Below are 25,000 nucleotides of genomic sequence, written 5' to 3'. Positions count from 1 at the left end.
ACCGCTTACTACTTAACACACCGCTTACTACTTAACACACCGCTTACTACTTAACACACCGCTTACTACTTAACACACCGTTTACTACTTAACACACCGTTTACTACTTAACACACTGTTTACTACTTAACACACCGCTTACTACTTAACACACCGCTTACTACTTAACACACCGCTTACTACTTAACACACCGTTTACTACTTAACACACCGTTTACTACTTAACACACTGTTTACTAACTTAACACACCGCTTACTACTTAACACACCGTTTACTAACTTAAAACACCGTTTACTACTTAACACACTGTTTACTAACTTAACACACCGGTTACTACTTAACACACCGCTTACTACTTAACACACTGTTTACTACTTAACACACCGCTTACTACTTAACACACCGCTTACTACTTAACACACCGCTTACTACTTAACACACCGCTTACTACTTAACACACCGCTTACTACTTAACACACCGCTTACTACTTAACACACCGCTTACTACTTAACACACCGCTTACTACTTAACACACCGTTTACTAACTTAAAACACCGTTTACTACTTAACACACTGTTTACTAACTTAACACACCGCTTACTACTTAACACACCGCTTACTACTTAACACACCGTTTACTACTTAACACACCGTTTACTACTTAACACACTGTTTACTAACTTAACACACCGCTTACTACTTAACACACCGTTTACTAACTTAAAACACCGTTTACTACTTAACACACTGTTTACTAACTTAACACACCGCTTACTACTTAACACACTGTTTACTACTTAACACACCGCTTACTACTTAACACACCGCTTACTACTTAACACACCGCTTACTACTTAACACACCGCTTACTACTTAACACACAGCTTACTAACTTAACACACCGCTTACTAACTTAACACACCGCTTACTACTTAACACACCGCTTACTACTTAACACACCGCTTACTACTTAACACACCGTTTACTAACTTAACACACCGCTTACTACTTAACACACCGCTTACTAACTTAACACACCGCTTACTACTTAACACACCGCTTACTACTTAACACACCGCTTACTACTTAACACACCGTTTACTAACTTAACACACCGCTTACTACTTAACACACCGCTTACTACTTAACACACCGCTTACTACTTAACACACCCTTTACTACTTAACACACCGTTTACTACTTAACACACCGCTTACTACTTAACACACCGTTTACTAACTTAACACACCGTTTACTACTTAACACACTGTTTACTAACTTAACACACCGCTTACTACTTAACACACCGTTTACTAACTTAACACACCGTTTACTACTTAACACACTGTTTACTAACTTAACACACCGCTTACTACTTAACACACCGCTTACTACTTAACACACCGCTTACTACTTAACACACCGCTTACTACTTAACACACCGCTTACTACTTAACACACCGCTTACTACTTAACACACTGTTTACTAACTTAACACACCGCTTACTACTTAACACACCGTTTACTACTTAACACACCGCTTACTACTTAACACACCGCTTACTACTTAACACACCGCTTACTACTTAACACACCGCTTACTACTTAACACACTGTTTACTAACTTAACACACCGCTTACTACTTAACACACCGTTTACTAACTTAACACACCGTTTACTACTTAACACACTGTTTACTACTTAACACACCGTTTACTACTTAACACACTGTTTACTACTTAACACACCGTTTACTACTTAACACACTGTTTACTACTTAACACACCGCTTACTACTTAACACACCGTTTACTACTTAACACACTGTTTACTACTTAACACACCGCTTACTACTTAACACACCGCTTACTACTTAACACACCGCTTACTACTTAACACACCGTTTACTACTTAACACACCGTTTACTACTTAACACACTGTTTACTACTTAACACACTGTTTACTACTTAACACACCGCTTACTACTTAACACACCGCTTACTACTTAACACACCGCTTACTACTTAACACACCGTTTACTACTTAACACACCGTTTACTACTTAACACACTGTTTACTAACTTAACACACCGCTTACTACTTAACACACCGTTTACTAACTGAACACACCGTTTACTACTTAACACACTGTTTACTAACTTAACACACCGCTTACTACTTAACACACTGTTTACTAACTTAACACACCGCTTACTACTTAACACACTGTTTACTACTTAACACACCGTTTACTACTTAACACACTGTTTACTACTTAACACACCGCTTACTACTTAACACACCGCTTACTACTTAACACACCGCTTACTACTTAACACACCGTTTACTACTTAACACACCGTTTACTACTTAACACACTGTTTACTAACTTAACACACCGCTTACTACTTAACACACCGTTTACTAACTTAACACACCGTTTACTACTTAACACACTGTTTACTAACTTAACACACCGCTTACTACTTAACACACCGTTTACTAACTTAACACACCGTTTACTACTTAACACACTGTTTACTAACTTAACACACCGCTTACTACTTAACACACCGCTTACTACTTAACACACCGCTTACTACTTAACACACTGTTTACTAACTTAACACACCGCTTACTACTTAACACACCGTTTACTACTTAACACACTGTTTACTAACTTAACACACCGCTTACTACTTAACACACTGTTTACTAACTTAACACACCGCTTACTACTTAACACACCGTTTACTACTTAACACACTGTTTACTAACTTAACACACCGCTTACTACTTAACACACTGTTTACTAACTTAACACACCGCTTACTACTTAACACACCGTTTACTAACTTAACACACCGTTTACTACTTAACACACTGTTTACTAACTTAACACACCGTTTACTAACTTAACACACCGCTTACTACTTAACACACCGCTTACTACTTAACACACTGTTTACTAACTTAACACACCGCTTACTACTTAACACACCGTTTACTAACTTAACACACCGTTTACTACTTAACACACCGTTTACTACTTAACACACTGTTTACTAACTTAACACTCCGCTTACTACTTAACACACCGTTTACTAACTTAACACACCGCTTACTACTTAACACACTGTTTACTAACTTAACACACCGCTTACTACTTAACACACCGCTTACTACTTAACACACCGCTTACTACTTAACACACCGTTTACTAACTTAACACACCGCTTACTACTTAACACACCGCTTACTACTTAACACACCGCTTACAACTTAACACACCGCTTACTAACTTAACACACCGCTTACTAACTTAACACACCGCTTACTACTTAACACACCGCTTACTACTTAACACACCGCTTACTACTTAACACACCGCTTACTAACTTAACACACCGCTTACTAACTTAACACACCGCTTACTACTTAACACACCGCTTACTACTTAACACACCGCTTACTACTTAACACACCGTTTACTAACTTAACACACCGCTTACTACTTAACACACCGCTTACTACTCAACACACCGCTTACTACTTAACACACCGCTTACTACTTAACACACCGCTTACTACTTAACACACCGCTTACTACTTATGACACCGCTTACTACTTAACACACCGCTTACTACTTAACACACCGCTTACTACTTAACACACCGCTTACTACTTAACACACCGCTTACTACTTAACACACCGCTTACTACTTAACACACCGCTTACTACTAACTTAACACACCGCTTACTACTAACTTAACACACCACTTACTACTAACTTAACACACCGCTTACTACTTAACACACTGCTTACTACTTAACACACCGCTTACTACTTAACACACCGCTTACTACTTATGACACCGCTTACTACTTAACACAAGCACACTGCTTACCACCCTAACACAAACACACCGCTTACTACTTAACACACGCACACCCTTTACTACTTAACACACCGCTTACTACTTAACACACACACACTGGTTACTACTTAACCAACACACACAGCTTACTACTTAACACACTGGTTACTACTTAACACACACACACAGCTTACTACTTAACACACTGGTTACTACTTAACACACACACACAGCTTACTACTTAACACACTGGTTACTACTTAACACACACACACAGCTTACTACTTAACACACTGGTTACTACTTAACACACACCGCTTACCACTTAACACACTGGTTACTATTTAACACACGCACACCGCTTACTACTTAACACACCGCTTACTACTTAACACACACACACTGGTTACTACTTAACACACACACACAGCTTACTACTTGACACACTGGTTACTAGTTAACACACACTGCTTACTACTTAACACACTGGTTACTAGTTAACACAAGCACACCGCTTACTACTTAACACACCGCTTGCTACTTAACACACACACACACTGGTTACTACTTAACACACATACACACACACCTTACTACTTAACACACTGGTTACTAGTTAACACACACACACCGCTTACTACTTAACACACTGGTTACTACTTAACACACTGGTTACTAGTTAACACAAGCACACTGCTTACTACTTAACACACTGGTTACTAGTTAACACAAGCACACTGCTTACAACTTAACACACTGGTTACTAGTTAACACACTGCTTACTACTTAACACACTGGTTACTACTTAACACACGCACACCACTTACTACCTCACACACTGGTTACTAGTTAACACAAGCACACTGCTTACTACTTAACACACTGACACCACTTACTACTTAACACACACACATTCACTGGTTACTACTTAACACACACACAATGGTTACTATTTAACACACGCACACCGCTTACTACTTAACACACCGCTTACTACTTAACACACACACACACACACTGGTTACTACTTAACACACTGGTTACTAGTTAACACAAGCACACTGCTTACTATTTAACACACTGGTTACTAGTTAACACACGCACACCACTTACTACTTAACACACTGGTTACTAGTTAACACAAGCACACCGCTTACTACTTAACACACACACTGGTTACTACTTAACACACACACACAGGTTACTATTTAACACACGCACACCGCTTACTACGTAACACACACACACTGGTTACTACTTAACACACACACACTGGTTACAATTTAACACACGCACACCGCTTACTACTTAACACACCGCTTACTACTTAACACACACACACTGGTTACTACTTAACACACACACACAGCTTACTACTTGACACACTGGTTACTAGTTAACACACACTGCTTACTACTTAACACACTGGTTACTAGTTAACACAAGCACACCGCTTACTACTTAACACACCGCTTGCTACTTAACACACACACACACTGGTTACTACTTAACACACATACACACACACCTTACTACTTAACACACTGGTTACTAGTTAACACACACACACCGCTTACTACTTAACACACTGGTTACTACTTAACACACTGGTTACTAGTTAACACAAGCACACTGCTTACTACTTAACACACTGGTTACTAGTTAACACAAGCACACTGCTTACAACTTAACACACTGGTTACTAGTTAACACACTGCTTACTACTTAACACACTGGTTACTACTTAACACACGCACACCACTTACTACCTCACACACTGGTTACTAGTTAACACAAGCACACTGCTTACTACTTAACACACTGACACCACTTACTACTTAACACACACACATTCACTGGTTACTACTTAACACACACACAATGGTTACTATTTAACACACGCACACCGCTTACTACTTAACACACCGCTTACTACTTAACACACACACACACACACTGGTTACTACTTAACACACTGGTTACTAGTTAACACAAGCACACTGCTTACTATTTAACACACTGGTTACTAGTTAACACACGCACACCACTTACTACTTAACACACTGGTTACTAGTTAACACAAGCACACCGCTTACTACTTAACACACACACTGGTTACTACTTAACACACACACACAGGTTACTATTTAACACACGCACACCGCTTACTACGTAACACACACACACTGGTTACTACTTAACACACACACACTGGTTACAATTTAACACACGCACACCGCTTACTACTTAACACACCGCTTACTACTTAACACACACACAGCTTACTACTTAACACACTGGTTATTAGTTAACACAAGCACACTGCTTACTATTTAACACACTGGTTACTAGTTAACACACGCACACCACTTACTACTTAACACACTGGTTACTAGTTAACAAAAGCACACTGCTTACTACTTAACACACACACACACACACTGGTTACTACTTAACACACACACACCGGTTACTACTTAACACACCGCTTACTACGTAACACACACACTGGTTACTACTTAACACACACATACTGGTTACTATTTAACACACGCACACCACTTACTACTTAACACACTGGTTACTAGTTAACACAAGCACACCGCTTACTACTTAACACACACACACACACACACACCGGTTACTACTTAACACACCGCTTACTACGTAACACACACACACACTGGTTACTACTTAACACACACATACTGGTTACTATTTAACACACGCACACCACTTACTACTTAACACACCGCTTACCACTTAACATACACAAACACACTGGTTACTACTTAACACACTGGTTACTAGTTAACACACACACCACTTACCACTTAACACACTGGTTACTACTTAACACAATGGTTACAACTTAACACATTGGTTACTACTTAACAAACGCACACCGCTTACTACTTAACACACTGGTTACAACTTAACAAACGCACACCGCTTACTACTTAACACACTGGTTACTAGTTAACACAAGCACACCGCTTACTACTTAACACACACACACACACACTGGTTACTACTTAACACACACACACCGGTTACTACGTAACACACACACACACAGGTTACTACTTAACACACACACACAGCTTACTACTTAACACACTGGTTACTACTTAACACACACCGCTTACCACTTAACACACTGGTTACTATTTAACACACGCACACCGCTTACTACTTAACACACCGCTTACTACTTAACACACACACACAGGTTACTACTTAACACACACACACAGCTTACTACTTGACACACTGGTTACTAGTTAACACACACTGCTTACTACTTAACACACTGGTTACTAGTTAACACAAGCACACCGCTTACTACTTAACACACCGCTTGCTACTTAACACACACACACACTGGTTACTACTTAACACACATACACACACACCTTACTACTTAACACACTGGTTACTAGTTAACACACACACACCGCTTACTACTTAACACACTGGTTACTACTTAACACACTGGTTACTAGTTAACACAAGCACACTGCTTACTACTTAACACACTGGTTACTAGTTAACACAAGCACACTGCTTACAACTTAACACACTGGTTACTAGTTAACACACTGCTTACTACTTAACACACTGGTTACTACTTAACACACGCACACCACTTACTACCTCACACACTGGTTACTAGTTAACACAAGCACACTGCTTACTACTTAACACACTGACACCACTTACTACTTAACACACACACATTCACTGGTTACTACTTAACACACACACAATGGTTACTATTTAACACACGCACACCGCTTACTACTTAACACACCGCTTACTACTTAACACACACACACACACACTGGTTACTACTTAACACACTGGTTACTAGTTAACACAAGCACACTGCTTACTATTTAACACACTGGTTACTAGTTAACACACGCACACCACTTACTACTTAACACACTGGTTACTAGTTAACACAAGCACACCGCTTACTACTTAACACACACACTGGTTACTACTTAACACACACACACAGGTTACTATTTAACACACGCACACCGCTTACTACGTAACACACACACACTGGTTACTACTTAACACACACACACTGGTTACAATTTAACACACGCACACCGCTTACTACTTAACACACCGCTTACTACTTAACACACACACACTGGTTACTACTTAACACACACACACAGCTTACTACTTGACACACTGGTTACTAGTTAACACACACTGCTTACTACTTAACACACTGGTTACTAGTTAACACAAGCACACCGCTTACTACTTAACACACCGCTTGCTACTTAACACACACACACACTGGTTACTACTTAACACACATACACACACACCTTACTACTTAACACACTGGTTACTAGTTAACACACACACACCGCTTACTACTTAACACACTGGTTACTACTTAACACACTGGTTACTAGTTAACACAAGCACACTGCTTACTACTTAACACACTGGTTACTAGTTAACACAAGCACACTGCTTACAACTTAACACACTGGTTACTAGTTAACACACTGCTTACTACTTAACACACTGGTTACTACTTAACACACGCACACCACTTACTACCTCACACACTGGTTACTAGTTAACACAAGCACACTGCTTACTACTTAACACACTGACACCACTTACTACTTAACACACACACATTCACTGGTTACTACTTAACACACACACAATGGTTACTATTTAACACACGCACACCGCTTACTACTTAACACACCGCTTACTACTTAACACACACACACACACACTGGTTACTACTTAACACACTGGTTACTAGTTAACACAAGCACACTGCTTACTATTTAACACACTGGTTACTAGTTAACACACGCACACCACTTACTACTTAACACACTGGTTACTAGTTAACACAAGCACACCGCTTACTACTTAACACACACACTGGTTACTACTTAACACACACACACAGGTTACTATTTAACACACGCACACCGCTTACTACGTAACACACACACACTGGTTACTACTTAACACACACACACTGGTTACAATTTAACACACGCACACCGCTTACTACTTAACACACCGCTTACTACTTAACACACACACAGCTTACTACTTAACACACTGGTTATTAGTTAACACAAGCACACTGCTTACTATTTAACACACTGGTTACTAGTTAACACACGCACACCACTTACTACTTAACACACTGGTTACTAGTTAACAAAAGCACACTGCTTACTACTTAACACACACACACACACACTGGTTACTACTTAACACACACACACCGGTTACTACTTAACACACCGCTTACTACGTAACACACACACTGGTTACTACTTAACACACACATACTGGTTACTATTTAACACACGCACACCACTTACTACTTAACACACTGGTTACTAGTTAACACAAGCACACCGCTTACTACTTAACACACACACACACACACACACCGGTTACTACTTAACACACCGCTTACTACGTAACACACACACACACTGGTTACTACTTAACACACACATACTGGTTACTATTTAACACACGCACACCACTTACTACTTAACACACCGCTTACCACTTAACATACACAAACACACTGGTTACTACTTAACACACTGGTTACTAGTTAACACACACACCACTTACCACTTAACACACTGGTTACTACTTAACACAATGGTTACAACTTAACACATTGGTTACTACTTAACAAACGCACACCGCTTACTACTTAACACACTGGTTACAACTTAACAAACGCACACCGCTTACTACTTAACACACTGGTTACTAGTTAACACAAGCACACCGCTTACTACTTAACACACACACACACACACTGGTTACTACTTAACACACACACACCGGTTACTACGTAACACACACACACACACAGGTTACTACTTAACACACACATACTGGTTACTATTTAACACACGCACACCACTTACTACTTAACACACCGCTTACTACTTAACATACACAAACACACTGGTTACTACTTAACACACTGGTTACTAGTTAACACACACACCACTTACCACTTACCACACTGGTTACTACTTAACACAATGGTTACAACTTAACACATTGGTTACTACTTAACAAACGCACACCGCTTACTACTTAACACACTGGTTACAACTTAACAAACGCACACCGCTTACTACTTAACACACTGGTTACTAGTTAACACACACACCACTTACTACTTAACACACTGGTTACAACTTAACACATTGGTTACTACTTAACAAACGCACACCGCTTACTACTTAACACACTGGTTACTAGTTAACACACAGCTTACTACTTGCCACGCACACACTGGTTACTACTAAACACAAGCACCCCACATACTACTTAACTCACACACACACACTGGTTACTAGTTAACACACACACTGGTTACTACTTAACACACATGGGTTACTAGTTAACACACATACACACTGGTTACTGCTTAATAAACACACAAACTACTAGTTAACACACGTTACTAGTTTAAAACATGCACATTTGTTATTAGTTAACACACAGTATGGTTACTAGTAAGCACACAAACTGGTTACTCAGTAGCATGTTCTTATGTCTCATTTGTATCTATTTATCTCAGTAGCATGTTCTTATGTCTCATTTGTATCTATTTATCTTAGTAGCATGTTCTTATGTCTCATTTGTATCTATTTATCTTAGTAGCATGTTCTTATGTCTCATTTGTATCTATTTATCTCAGTAGCATGTTCTTATGTCTCATTTGTATCTATTTATCTCAGTAGCATGTTCTTATGTCTCATTTGTATCTATTTATCTTAGTAGCATGTTCTTATGTCTCATTTGTATCTATTTATCTTAGTAGCATGTTCTTATGTCTCATTTGTATCTATTTATCTTAGTAGCATGTTCTTATGTCTCATTTGTATCTATTTATCTTAGTAGCATGTTCTTATGTCTCCTTTGTATCTATTTATCTTAGTAGCATGTTCTTATGTCTCCTTTGTATCTATTTATCTTAGTAGCATGTTCTTATGTCTCATTTGTATCTATTTATTTCAGTAGCATGTTCTTGTGTCTCATTTGTATCTATTTATCTTAGTAGCATGTTCTTATGTCTCATTTGTATCTATTTATCTTAGTAGCATGTTCTTATGTCTCATTTGTATCTATTTATCTTAGTAGCATGTTCTTATGTCTCATTTGTATCTATTTATCTTAGTAGCATGTTCTTATGTCTCATTTGTATCTATTTATCTTAGTAGCATGTTCTTATGTCTCATTTGTATCTATTTATCTTAGTAGCATGTTCTTATGTCTCATTTGTATCTATTTATCTTAGTAGCATGTTCTTATGTCTCATTTGTATCTATTTATCTTAGTAGCATGTTCTTATGTCTCATTTGTATCTATTTATCTTAGTAGCATGTTCTTATGTCTCATTTGTATCTATTTATCTCAGTAGCATGTTCTTATGTCTCATTTGTATCTATTTATCTTAGTAGCATGTTCTTATGTCTCATTTGTATCTATTTATCTTAGTAGCATGTTCTTATGTCTCATTTGTATCTATTTATCTCAGTAGCATGTTCTTGTGTCTCATTTGTATCTATTTATCTTAGTAGCATGTTCTTATGTCTCATTTGTATCTATTTATCTTAGTAGCATGTTCTTATGTCTCATTTGTATCTATTTATCTCAGTAGCATGTTCTTATGTCTCATTTGTATCTATTTATCTCAGTAGCATGTTCTTATGTCTCCTTTGTATCTATCTTAGTAGCATGTTCTTATGTCTCATTTGTATCTATTTATCTCAGTAGCATGTTCTTGTGTCTCATTTGTATCTATTTATCTTAGTAGCATGTTCTTATGTCTCATTTGTATCTATTTATCTTAGTAGCATGTTCTTATGTCTCATTTGTATCTATTTATCTTAGTAGCATGTTCTTATGTCTCATTTGTATCTATTTATCTTAGTAGCATGTTCTTATGTCTCATTTGTATCTATTTATCTTAGTAGCATGTTCTTATGTCTCATTTGTATCTATTTATCTTAGTAGCATGTTCTTATGTCTCATTTGTATCTATTTATCTTAGTAGCATGTTCTTATGTCTCATTTGTATCTATTTATCTTAGTAGCATGTTCTTATGTCTCATTTGTATCTATTTATCTTAGTAGCATGTTCTTATGTCTCATTTGTATCTATTTATCTCAGTAGCATGTTCTTATGTCTCATTTGTATCTATTTATCTTAGTAGCATGTTCTTATGTCTCATTTGTATCTATTTATCTTAGTAGCATGTTCTTATGTCTCATTTGTATCTATTTATCTTAGTAGCATGTTCTTATGTCTCATTTGTATCTATTTATCTCAGTAGCATGTTCTTATGTCTCATTTGTATCTATTTATCTCAGTAGCATGTTCTTATGTCTCATTTGTATCTATTTATCTTAGTAGCATGTTCTTACGTCTCATTTGTATCTATTTATCTTAGTAGCATGTTCTTATGTCTCATTTGTATCTATTTATCTCAGTAGCATGTTCTTATGTCTCATTTGTATCTATTTATCTCAGTAGCATGTTCTTATGTCTCATTTGTATCTATTTATCTTAGTAGCATGTTCTTATGTCTCATTTGTATCTATTTATCTTAGTAGCATGTTCTTATGTCTCATTTGTATCTATTTATCTCAGTAGCATGTTCTTATGTCTCATTTGTATCTATTTATCTTAGTAGCATGTTCTAATGTCTCATTTGTATCTATTTATCTTAGTAGCATGTTCTTATGTCTCATTTGTATCTATTTATCTCAGTAGCATGTTCTAATGTCTCATTTGTATCTATTTATCTTAGTAGCATGTTCTTATGTCTCATTTGTATCTATTTATCTTAGTAGCATGTTCTTATGTCTCATTTGTATCTATTTATCTTAGTAGCATGTTCTTATGTCTCATTTGTATCTATTTATATTAGTAGCATGTTCTTATGTCTCATTTGTATCTATTTATCTCAGTAGCATGTTCTAATGTCTCATTTGTATCTATTTATCTTAGTAGCATGTTCTTATGTCTCATTTGTATCTATTTATCTTAGTAGCATGTTCTTATGTCTCATTTGTATCTATTTATCTTAGTAGCATGTTCTTATGTCTCATTTGTATCTATTTATCTTAGTAGCATGTTCTTATGTCTCATTTGTATCTATTTATCTCAGTAGCATGTTCTTATGTCTCATTTGTATCTATTTATCTCAGTAGCATGTTCTTATGTCTCATTTGTATCTATTTATCTTAGTAGCATGTTCTTATGTCTCATTTGTATCTATTTATCTTAGTAGCATGTTCTTATGTCTCATTTGTATCTATTTATCTTAGTAGCATGTTCTTACGTCTCATTTGTATCTATTTATCTTAGTAGCATGTTCTTATGTCTCATTTGTATCTATTTATCTTAGTAGCATGTTCTAATGTCTCATTTGTATCTATTTATCTTAGTAGCATGTTCTTATGTCTCATTTGTATCTATTTATCTTAGTAGCATGTTCTTATGTCTCCTTTGTATCTATTTATCTTAGTAGCATGTTCTTATGTCTCCTTTGTATCTATTTATCTTAGTAGCATGTTCTTATGTCTCATTTGTATCTATTTATCTTAGTAGCATGTTCTTATGTCTCATTTGTATCTATTTATCTTAGTAGCATGTTCTTATGTCTCATTTGTATCTATTTATCTCAGTAGCATGTTCTTATGTCTCATTTGTATCTATTTATCTTAGTAGCATGTTCTTATGTCTCATTTGTATCTATTTATCTCAGTAGCATGTTCTTATGTCTCATTTGTATCTATTTATCTTAGTAGCATGTTCTTATGTCTCATTTGTATCTATTTATCTTAGTAGCATGTTCTTATGTCTCATTTGTATCTATTTATCTCAGTAGCATGTTCTAATGTCTCATTTGTATCTATTTATCTTAGTAGCATGTTCTTATGTCTCATTTGTATCTATTTATCTTAGTAGCATGTTCTTATGTCTCCTTTGTATCTATTTATCTTAGTAGCATGTTCTTATGTCTCCTTTGTATCTATTTATCTTAGTAGCATGTTCTTATGTCTCATTTGTATCTATTTATCTTAGTAGCATGTTCTTATGTCTCATTTGTATCTATTTATCTTAGTAGCATGTTCTTATGTCTCATTTGTATCTATTTATCTCAGTAGCATGTTCTTATGTCTCATTTGTATCTATTTATCTCAGTAGCATGTTCTTATGTCTCATTTGTATCTATTTATCTTAGTAGCATGTTCTTATGTCTCATTTGTATCTATTTATCTTAGTAGCATGTTCTTATGTCTCATTTGTATCTATTTATCTTAGTAGCATGTTCTTATGTCTCATTTGTATCTATTTATCTTAGTAGCATGTTCTTATGTCTCATTTGTATCTATTTATCTCAGTAGCATGTTCTTATGTCTCATTTGTATCTATTTATCTTAGTAGCATGTTCTTATGTCTCATTTGTATCTATTTATCTTAGTAGCATGTTCTTATGTCTCATTATGAATTTTCACTAAATGCGTTGGCTTGCAATTTTGTTATACAATAAAGATCTATTCTATTCTATACTGGTTACTAGTAAACACAAATCCTGTGCAGAGGTAGGTAGGTAAGAAATGACCTGTAGTGCGTCCAGAGGCGTAGAGAGAGAGGACAGCCTGGATGGCCACGTACATGGCGGGGACATTGAAGGTCTCAAACATGATCTGAACACACACACACACACAATCATCATCATCACCTGTATGACACCTGTGTGTCTGAGACATAACACCTTTGTGTATCTGGGTGTGTGTGTCTGAGACATGAAACCAATGTGTGTGTGTGTGTGTGTATCTGAGACATGAGACGTGTGTGTGTTTCTAAAAGTGTGTGTGTGTCTGAGACGAGACGTGTGTGTGTGTGTATCTGAGACATGAGACGTGTGTGCGTTTCTAAAATGTGTGTGCGTGTGTGTGTCTGAGACGAGACGTGTGTGTGTGTGTGTCTGAGACGAGACGTGTGTGTGTGTATCTGAGACATGAGACGTGTGTGTGTGTGTGTGTGTCTGAGACGAGACGTGTGTGTGTGTGTGTCTGAGACATGACACCTTTGTGTATCTGTGTGTGCGTGTCTGAGACATGAAACCTGTGTGTGTGTGTGTCTGAAACATGAGACGCGTGTGTGTCTGAAACATGAGACGTATGTGAGACACATGAGATGAGACATATGTATGAAAGACATGAGGCATGCATGAGAGACATGAGACGTGTGTGAGACATGAGATGAAAGACAAGAGACGTGTCCATGTGAGACGTGTATGAGAGACATGAAACAGGTATGTGTGAGACATGTGTATGAATGAGATGAGAGAAATGAGACATGTATGAGAAACATGAGACGTGTGGATGTGAAACATGAGAAGTGTCCATGTGAAACGTGAGATGAGACATGAGACGTGTATGTGTGAGACATGAGATGAGCGACATGAGACATGTATGAAAGACATGAGACGTGTGTATGAAAAACATGAGATGAGGGACATGAGACGTGTGTGTGAGAGACATGAGACGTGTGCATGTGAGACATGTATGAGACATAAGACGTGTGTATGAAAGACATGAGATGTATTTACAAGTATGTGAGATGAGGTGTGTATGTGAGACATGTATGAGAGACAAGTATGTGAGACATGAGATGAGAGACATGAGACATGTATGAGAGACAAGTATGTGAGACATGAGACCTGTTTGTGTGACACGAGAGATGTGAGACGTGTATGAAAGAGATGAGACATGTGAATGTGAGACATGAGAGACATGAGAAATGTCCATGTGAAACATGAGATGAGACATGAGACGTGTATGTGTGAGACATGAGATGAGAGACATGCATGAGAGACATGAGACGTGTGTATGAAAGACATGAGATGAGGGACATGACACGTGTGTGTGACAGACATGAGATGAGAGACATGAGACGTGTGCATGTGAGACATGTATGAGAAACATGAGATGTACGAGACACAAGTATGTGAGATGAGATGTGTATGTGTTAGGCATGAGATGTGAGACGAGATGTGTATGTGTTAGGCATGAGATGTGAGACATGTGTATGAAAGAGATGAGATGTGAGACATGAGACGTGTATGTGTGAGACATGAGATGAGAGACATGAGACGTGTATGTGTGAGACATGAGATGAGAGACATGAGACGTGTATGTGTGAGATATGAGATGTGACATGTATGAGAGACGTGTATGAGACGTGTATGTGTGAGACATGAGATGAGAGACATGAGACGTGTATGTGTGAGACATGAGATGAGAGACATGAGACGTGTATGTGTGAGACATGAGATGAGAGACACGAGACGTGTATGTGTGAGAGATCTGTATGAAAGAGATGAGATGTGAGACATGTGACGTGTATGTGCGAGACATGAGATGTGAGACATGTATGAGAGACGTGTATGAGACATGTATGTGTGAGACATGAGATGAGAGACATGAGACGTGTATGTGTGAGACATCTGTATGAAAGAGATTACATGTGAGACGAGACGTGTATGTGTGAGACATGAGACATGAGACATAATAGAGACATGAGATGAGAGGCATCTGTATGAAAGAGATGAGATGTGAGACATGAGATGAGAGACATGAGACGTCTATGTGTGAGACATGAGATGAGACATGAGAGACATGACACGTGTATGCGTGAGAGATCTGCATGAAAGAGATGAGATGTGAGACATGTGACGTGTATGTGTGAGACGTGTATGTGCGAGACATGAGATGTGAGACATAAGATGAGACATGAGGTGTGAGACATGAGATGAGAGACTTGATATGTGAGACATCTGTATGAAAGAGATGAGATGTGAGACATGAGACGTGTATGTGTGAGACATGAGATGTGTATGTGTGAGACATGAGATGTGTATGTGTGAGACACGAGATATGAGATGAGAGACATGAGATGTGAGACATGAGATGAAAGACATGAGATGTGAGACATGAGATGAGAGACAGGAGACGGGTGTATGTGAGACATGAGATGAGAGACATGAGACGGGTGTATGTGAGACGTGATGAGAGACATGAGATGGGTGTACGTCAGACATGTGATGAGAGACATGAGATGTGAGACATGAGACGAGTGCATGAGACATGAGATGAGAGACATGAGACGGGTGTATGTGAGACATGAGATGAGAGACATGAGACGGGTGTATGTGAGACATGTGATGAGAGACATGAGATGGGTGTATGTCAGACATGTGATGAGAGACATGAGATGTGAGACATGAGACGAGTGCATGAGACATGAGATGAGAGACATGAGACGGGTGTATGTGAGACATGAGATGAGAGACATGAGACGAGTGCATGAGAGACATGAGATGAGAGACATGAGATGGGTGTATGTGAGACATGAGATGAGAGACATGAGATGGGTGTATGTGAGACATGAGATGAGAGACATGAGATGAGAGACATGAGGTGTTGGTGACCTGGGTCATCTTCTCGCGGTTGGCCTTGGGGTTGAGTGGAGCCTCAGTGAGGAGGGTGGGATGTTCCTCAGGGGCCACTCGCAGCTCGTTGTAGAAGGAGTGATGCCAGATCTGACCAATCACAAGACAGCACACTTTTAAAGCTGTGTGGGGGACACCAAGTCAAGTGCTGTGTCGGACAGGAAGTCAAGTGCTGTGTCGGACAGGAAGTCAAGTGCTGTGTCGGACAGGAAGTCAAGTGCTGTGTCGGACAGGAAGTCAAGTGTTGTGTCGGACAGGAAGTCAAGTGCTGTGTCGGACACCAAGTCAAGTGCTGTGTCGGACACCAAGTCAAGTGCTGTGTCGGACAGGAAGTCAAGTGCTGTGTCGGACACCAAGTCAAGTGCTGTGTCGGACAGGAAGTCAAGTGCTGTGTCGGACACCAAGTCAAGTGCTGTGTCGGACACCAAGTCAAGTGCTGTGTCGGACACCAAGTCAAGTGCTGTGTCGGACACCAAGTCAAGTGCTGTGTCGGACAGGAAGTCAAGTGCTGTGTCAGACAGGAAGTCAAGTGCTGTGTCGGACACCAAGTCAAGTGCTGTGTCGGACACCAAGTCAAGTGCTGTGTCGGACACCAAGTCAAGTGCTGTGTCGGACAGGAAGTCAAGTGCTGTGTCGGACACCAAGTCAAGTGCTGTGTCGGACAGGAAGTCAAGTGCTGTGTCGGACAGGAAGTCAAGTGCTGTGTCGGACACCAAGTCAAGTGTTGTGTCGGACACCAAGTCAAGTGCTGTGTCGGACACCAAGTCAAGTGCTGTGTCGGACAGGAAGTCAAGTGCTGTGTCGGACAGGAAGTCAAGTGCCGTGTCGGACAGGAAGTCAAGTGCTGTGTCGGACACCAAGTCAAGTGCTGTGTCGGACACCAAGTCAAGTGCTGTGTCGGACAGGAAGTCAAGTGCTGTGTCGGACAGGAAGTCAAGTGCTGTGTCGGACAGGAAGTCAAGTGCTGTGTCGGACACCAAGTCAAGTGCTGTGTCGGACACCAAGTCAAGTGCTGTGTCGGACAGGAAGTCAAGTGCTGTGTCGGACAGGAAGTCAAGTGCTGTGTCGGACAGGAAGTCAAGTGCTGTGTCGGACAGGAAGTCAAGTGCTGTGTCGGACACCAAGTCAAGTGCTGTGTCGGACAGGAAGTCAAGTGCTGTGTCGGACAGGAAGTCAAGTGCTGTGTCGGACACCAAGTCAAGTGCCGTGTCGGACACCAAGTCAAGTGCCGTGTCGGACAGGAAGTCAAGTGCTGAGTGGGACAGGAAGTCAAGTGCTGTGTCGGACAGGAAGTCAAGTGCCGTGTCGGACAGGAAGTCAAGTGCTGAGTGGGACAGGAAGTCAAGTGCTGTGTCGGACAGGAAGTCAAGTGCTGTGTCGGACACCAAGTCAAGTGCTGTGTCGGACAGGAAGTCAAGTGCTGTGTCGGACAGGAAGTCAAGTGCTGTGTCGGACACCAAGTCAAGTGCCGTGTCGGACACCAAGTCAAGTGCCGTGTCGGACAGGAAGTCAAGTGCTGAGTGGGACAGGAAGTCAAGTGCTGTGTCGGACAGGAAGTCAAGTGCTGTGTCGGACACCAAGTCAAGTGCTGTGTCGGACAGGAAGTCAAGTGCTGTGTCGGAGAGGAAGTCAAATGCTGTGTCGGACACCAAGTCAAGTGCTGTGTCGGACAGGAAGTCAAGTGCTGTGTCGGACAGGAAGTCAAGTGCTGTGTCGGAGAGGAAGTCAAATGCTGTGTCGGACACCAAGTCAAGTGCTGTGTCGGACACCAAGTCAAGTGCTGTGTCGGACAGGAAGTCAAGTGCTGTGTCGGACAGGAAGTCAAGTGCTGTGTCGGACACCAAGTCAAGTGCTGTGTCGGACAGGAAGTCAAGTGCTGTGTCGGACACCAAGTCAAGTGTTGTGTCGGACACCAAGTCAAGTGCTGTGTCGGACAGGAAGTCAAGTGCTGTGTCGGACAGGAAGTCAAGTGCTGTGTCGGACAGGAAGTCAAGTGCTGTGTCGGACAGGAAGTCAAGTGCTGTGTCGGACACCAAGTCAAGTGCTGTGTCGGACAGGAAGTCAAGTGCTGTGTCGGACAGGAAGTCAAGTGCTGTGTCGGACACCAAGTCAAGTGCTGTGTCGGACAGGAAGTCAAATGCTGTGTCGGACACCAAGTCAAGTGCTGTGTCGGACACCAAGTCAAGTGCTGTGTCGGACAGGAAGTCAAGTGCTGTGTCGGACAGGAAGTCAAGTGCTGTGTCGGACAGGAAGTCAAGTGCTGTGTCGGACAGGAAGTCAAGTGCTGTGTCGGACACCAAGTCAAGTGCTGTGTCGGACAGGAAGTCAAGTGCTGTGTCGGACACCAAGTCAAGTGCTGTGTCGGACACCAAGTCAAGTGTTGTGTCGGACACCAAGTCAAGTGCTGTGTCGGACAGGAAGTCAAGTGCTGTGTCGGACAGGAAGTCAAGTGCTGTGTCGGACAGGAAGTCAAGTGCTGTGTCGGACAGGAAGTCAAGTGCTGTGTCGGACACCAAGTCAAGTGCTGTGTCGGACAGGAAGTCAAGTGCTGTGTCGGACAGGAAGTCAAGTGCTGTGTCGGACACCAAGTCAAGTGCTGTGTCGGACAGGAAGTCAAATGCTGTGTCGGACACCAAGTCAAGTGCTGTGTCGGACACCAAGTCAAGTGCTGTGTCGGACAGGAAGTCAAGTGCTGTGTCGGACAGGAAGTCAAGTGCTGTGTCGGACAGGAAGTCAAGTGCTGTGTCGGACAGGAAGTCAAGTGCTGTGTCGGACACCAAGTCAAGTGCTGTGTCGGACAGGAAGTCAAGTGCTGTGTCGGAGAGGAAGTCAAGTGCTGTGTCGGACAGGAAGTCAAGTGCTGTGTCGGAGAGGAAGTCAAGTGCTGTGTCGGACAGGAAGTCAAATGCTGTGTCGGACAGGAAGCGGAGTGCTGAGTCGGACAGGAAGTGCTGTGTGGAACAGGAAGTGTTGTGTCAGACAGGAAGTGCTGTGTGGAACAGGAAGTGCTGTGTCAGACAGGAGGTGGTGTGTGGGACAGGAAGTAGTGTGTGGGACAGGAAGTGGTGTGTGTGGGACAGGAAGTAGTGTGTGGGACCTTCTCCATGTCGTCCCAGTTGGTGATGATTCCATGTTCTATGGGATATTTGAGTGTGAGGATTCCTCTCTTGCTCTGAGCCTCGTCTCCTACGTAGCTGTCCTTCTGTCCCATGCCTACCATCACACCCTGACACACACACACACACACACACACACACACACACACACACACACACACACACTGTAGGAGCGTGGGGTCCTTCAGGCACTGTTTGAGACTCACCTGGTGTCGAGGCCGTCCCACGATGGAAGGGAAGACGGCTCTGGGGGCGTCGTCTCCGGCGAATCCGGCTTTGCAAAGACCCGATCCGTTATCGCAGACCAGGGCGGTGCTGTCCTCCTCGTCACACATGGTGCTAGGACTCTGTGGGACAACACACACAAACACCACCTCATTCCATGCTAGGACTCTGTGGGACAACACACACAAACACCACCTCATTCCATGCTAGGACTCTGTGGGACAACACACACAAACACCACCTAATTCCATGCTAGGACTCTGTGGGACAACACACACAAACACCACCTCATTCCATGCTAGGACTCTGTGGGACAACACACACAAACACCACCTCATTCCATGCTAGGACTCTGTGGGACAACACACACAAACACCACCTCATTCCATGCTAGGACTCTGTGGGACAACACACACAAACACCACCTAATTCCATGCTAGGACTCTGTGGGACAACACACACAAACACCACCTCATTCCATGCTAGGACTCTGTGGGACAACACACACAAACACCACCTCATTCCATGCTAGGACTCTGTGGGACAACACACACAAACACCACCTCATTCCATGCTAGGACTCTGTGGGACAACACACACAAACACCACCTCATTCCATGCTAGGACTCTGTGGGACAACACACACAAACACCACCTCATTCCATGCTAGGACTCTGTGGGACAACACACACAAACACCACCTCATTCCATGCTAGGACTCTGTGGGACAACACACACAAACACCACCTCATTCCATGCTAGGACTCTGTGGGACAACACACACAAACACCACCTCATTCCATGCTAGGACTCTGTGGGACAACACACACAAACACCACCTCATTCCATGCTAGGACTCTGTGGGACAACACACACAAACACCACCTCATTCCATGCTAGGACTCTGTGGGACAACACACACAAACACCACCTAATTTGGACACGAAGAAGTGGAGCTCATTTCTCCTGCCCCTCATGCTTCCATGACCATATTTGGTCACGTGTGCTGGTCACACCATTCTCAACACACATCTCACCTCAGGCACATGGAGGTGAGGAGGTGAAGATAAAGAAGGTGGTGATGAAGGTGATGATGACAAAGAGGTGAAGAGGATGAGGAAGAAGAGCTGAAGATAAAGGTGATGAAGGTGGTGATGAGGAAGAGGTGAAGGTGATGAGGAAGAAGAGCTGAAGATGCTGAAGACAAAGGTGATAAAGGTGGTGATGAGGAAGAGGTGAAGGTGATGAAAATAAAGGTGATGATGAGGAAGAGGAGGTGAAGGTGATGAAGATGAGGAAGAGGTGAAGATACTGAAGATAAAGAAGGTGATGATGAAGAGGTGAAGGTGATGAAGATAAAGAAGGTGACGATGAGGAAGAGCAGCTGAAGATGATGAAGATGAAGGTGATGATGAGGAAGAGGAGGTGAAGATGAAGAAGGTGAATATGAAGAGGAGGTGGTAAAGATAAGCAAGGTAGTGATGAGGAAGAGGAGATGAAGATAAAGAAGGTGATGAAGGTGTGGTCAGCAGAGAAGAGGTGATGATGAAGATAAAGAAGGTGATGATGAAGATGTTACCTGGCGATGAAGGTGTGGTCAGCAGAGAAGAGGTGATGATGAAGATAAAGAAGGTGATGATGAAGCTGTTACCTGGCGATGAAGGTGTGGTCAGCAGAGAAGAGGTGATGATGAAGATAAGGAAGGTGATGATGATGAAGATGTTACCTGGTGATGAAGGTGTGGTCAGCAGAGAAGATGTGATGATGAAGATAAAGAAGGTGATGATGATGAAGATGTTACCTGGTGATGAAGGTGTGGTCAGCAGAGAAGAGGTGATGATGATGAAGATGTTACCTGGTGATGAAGGTGTGGTCAGCAGAGAAGAGGTGAGAGTCTGAGCTCAAGGCAGCGACCTTAAGAAGCCTCCTTCCCTCCTCCCTCCCTCCTTCCTTCCAAACATGGAGAGGACGCCAAGGTCTTCCTCCTCTCATCCTTCTAGGGCTTTCTCCCATCATGCTTTGTGCTGCTGAGGGCAAAGGTCAACATCTGTGTCACCTTAAGGGGCGGAGCTTGAAGAAAGACGAGACCTGTCCACCTTGTGCTCACCTTGGTGCGTCTTTGGACACGCCCCCTTCAGGAGCAGAAGGAGAGACTTCTCCTTAAAAGGACAGCAGAGGCTTGTGCAGGCTCCGCCCACTACAAGCGATGTGAGGGAAATCAGCCACTCCTTATAAGGAGGTGAAGGAGACAAGTCCCGCCCACTCATCTCATGTGAGGACATGATGGGACCCCCACCCCTTCTTCATGATGGGACCCCCACCCCTTCTTCACATTGTCCTCATCACTCGCGCACACGCACACACACACGCACACACACACACACACACACACTGACTAAAAATCAGAGCCGTGTTTGTGGACATGAAAATGCGTGGAATGTTAACAATTTTTAAAAATGACGTTAAATGATACGTATGTTAAAATGTTTTTAATGACGTTCAAGTAGCAATGATAATCACACACACACACACACACACACACACACACGAGGTGCGTTAAAGTCAAAGTAGCAATGACAGTGGAAGTTAACCCTTTTTAAAAGGTCTTAACAGGACTCGGTGGCTTGGATTGTCAGCAAAAACACTTGGTTTTATTCCACATTGTAGACGGCAGATGACATCGCACACCATGATGACGTCACAGACTAGATCACACACACCATGACATCACACACCATGACATCACGCACACACACGATGATGACATCACAGACGATGACATCTCACACACACACACACACACACACACACAATGACGACATTACACACACTCGATATCACAGAGGATGAATTCACACACAATGATATCACACACGATGATGACATCACTGAGTAGGTTTGCTGCATGTGTGTGTACTAGTAAAGTCAAGCTCCGCCTCCTCGCTGGCAGTCAAGACGCTGTCAATCATTTCCTGCAAGTCAGCATGGAGCAGTGTGGTGTTCCACTGGAAGACATCCTGACAGGAACACACACAACTCTTACTCCCGAGTTTGTGTGTGTGTGTGTGTGTTCTTGTATTTGTAGCCTCCTTGAGACATGAAGACGGAAAAGTATCTTCCATATGAGGAGGTGTGAACAAGTGATGAAATAATAATAGACAATGTCTCATTTGTGGTGATATCTGTCAACATGAGGGTGCTCCCAAAAAGGAGGGATTCTTCTATTTGACTGTGTGTCGCTTTTAAAAATCCACCCCCTTTGGTCAACATATGAAATAACAAGTGTATGTAAGAAATTGAAATGCTGCCCCGTTGGCCAAGATGAATAAATTAAAAAAATAAATCAAATATGTATATGGACACATACTGTAATAATGAAGTAAATAATGAAGATTAAAAACCAATGACAAACAAAAATTAAAAATAAATGAACTAAAAGCAGTTTGAAGAACAATTTCTCATACTTGTATGTTTCTGTAATATTTTCTCCTAAAAGTATAATGATGACTTTTTAATGCAAAATGGCAACATTTGTCATATAAAATTCTGACAGTTATCTCAATATTGCCCATTGTTTGTTGTTCTTGTAAAAAAGTGATGTTTCTGGAGTACAATTATGACTTTTGTCATAACTTTGCCAAGTCAAATTCAGATTATTATTAGACTGCCAACATTTTAAAGTTTTCTTATAAAATTGCGACTGTTATTGAGTACAATTCCAACTTTTAAGGCACAAATGTTCAGTTTTTCTTGTCAAAAGTTGACTAAAATGAGGACTTTTATTATAATACTGCCAAAATTCCAAGTTTTTCTTATGAAATTCCAACTCGTTTTTCACAACAAGCTTTTTTACATTTGCACAGTATGTACATATTATCAAGGTTGTAAATACACGTCTTGATATAAGGCAGGTCCTAAAGACGCAGTGTGTGTGTGTGTGTGTGTGTACCTTCTTCCTGTGGCTGGGTGGGGCCACAGGGGGGTTAAAGGTCATGTCCTTCATGGTGTAATCGTCAAACAACTGCACTGGGGACCTGGACAGGAAGTAGGAAAAGCCAGAAGGTGAGAATGAAGTGTGTCGATAGGGTGGGTATGTGCACCCTCCATGCCCACAGCATGTGCTGCCCGAGGGTGCTGGGCCAACATGGACGTATTCAAAACTTGCAAAGGAGAGAGGGAGATATTAACAGAATTGA

At 41.1% G+C, this 25,000-nt stretch overlaps 2 protein-coding genes across 11 annotated transcripts in view; both read right to left on the bottom strand.

Annotated features, from left to right (window-relative positions):
• Window positions 1-23,096, bottom strand: part of acta2 (actin alpha 2, smooth muscle) — a 25,112-nt gene extending 2,016 nt beyond the window's left edge. The window contains exons 1-7 of one of the 7 annotated variants that reach the window (XM_061875853.1): window positions 22,912-23,096; window positions 22,526-22,831; window positions 22,384-22,429; window positions 20,786-20,926; window positions 20,561-20,689; window positions 17,443-17,553; window positions 14,569-14,653 (exon numbers count right to left, since the gene is read on the bottom strand). In XM_061875853.1, coding sequence (XP_061731837.1) covers window positions 14,569-14,653; window positions 17,443-17,553; window positions 20,561-20,689; window positions 20,786-20,914 — 454 coding nt within the window. In that variant the 5' untranslated portion in view covers window positions 20,915-20,926; window positions 22,384-22,429; window positions 22,526-22,831; window positions 22,912-23,096. Of the gene's footprint in view, window positions 1-14,568; window positions 14,654-17,442; window positions 17,554-20,560; window positions 20,690-20,785; window positions 20,930-22,314; window positions 22,358-22,383; window positions 22,832-22,911 lie in introns of those variants that run through there. The other 6 variants (XM_061875854.1, XM_061875851.1, XM_061875852.1 and 3 more) reach the window with 6 other exon arrangements.
• A 182-nt stretch (window positions 23,097-23,278) lies between these two features.
• The window catches only part of LOC133535858 (nucleolar complex protein 3 homolog), a 28,522-nt gene continuing 26,800 nt past the window's right edge, over window positions 23,279-25,000 (bottom strand). For all 4 annotated transcript variants that reach the window (XM_061875846.1, XM_061875850.1, XM_061875847.1 and 1 more), the window contains 2 exons: window positions 24,754-24,838; window positions 23,279-23,821 (listed from right to left, as the gene is read on the bottom strand). In XM_061875846.1, coding sequence (XP_061731830.1) covers window positions 23,690-23,821; window positions 24,754-24,838 — 217 coding nt within the window. In that variant the 3' untranslated portion in view covers window positions 23,279-23,689. The remainder of the gene's footprint in view (window positions 23,822-24,753; window positions 24,839-25,000) is intronic.

This window comes from Nerophis ophidion, linkage group LG17 (genome assembly GCF_033978795.1).
Source record: "Nerophis ophidion isolate RoL-2023_Sa linkage group LG17, RoL_Noph_v1.0, whole genome shotgun sequence".
Lineage (NCBI taxonomy): Eukaryota > Metazoa > Chordata > Actinopteri > Syngnathiformes > Syngnathidae > Nerophis > Nerophis ophidion.
The sequence above is the reverse complement of the archived record's forward strand: the minus strand, read 5'-3'. Positions and strand labels throughout refer to the sequence as shown.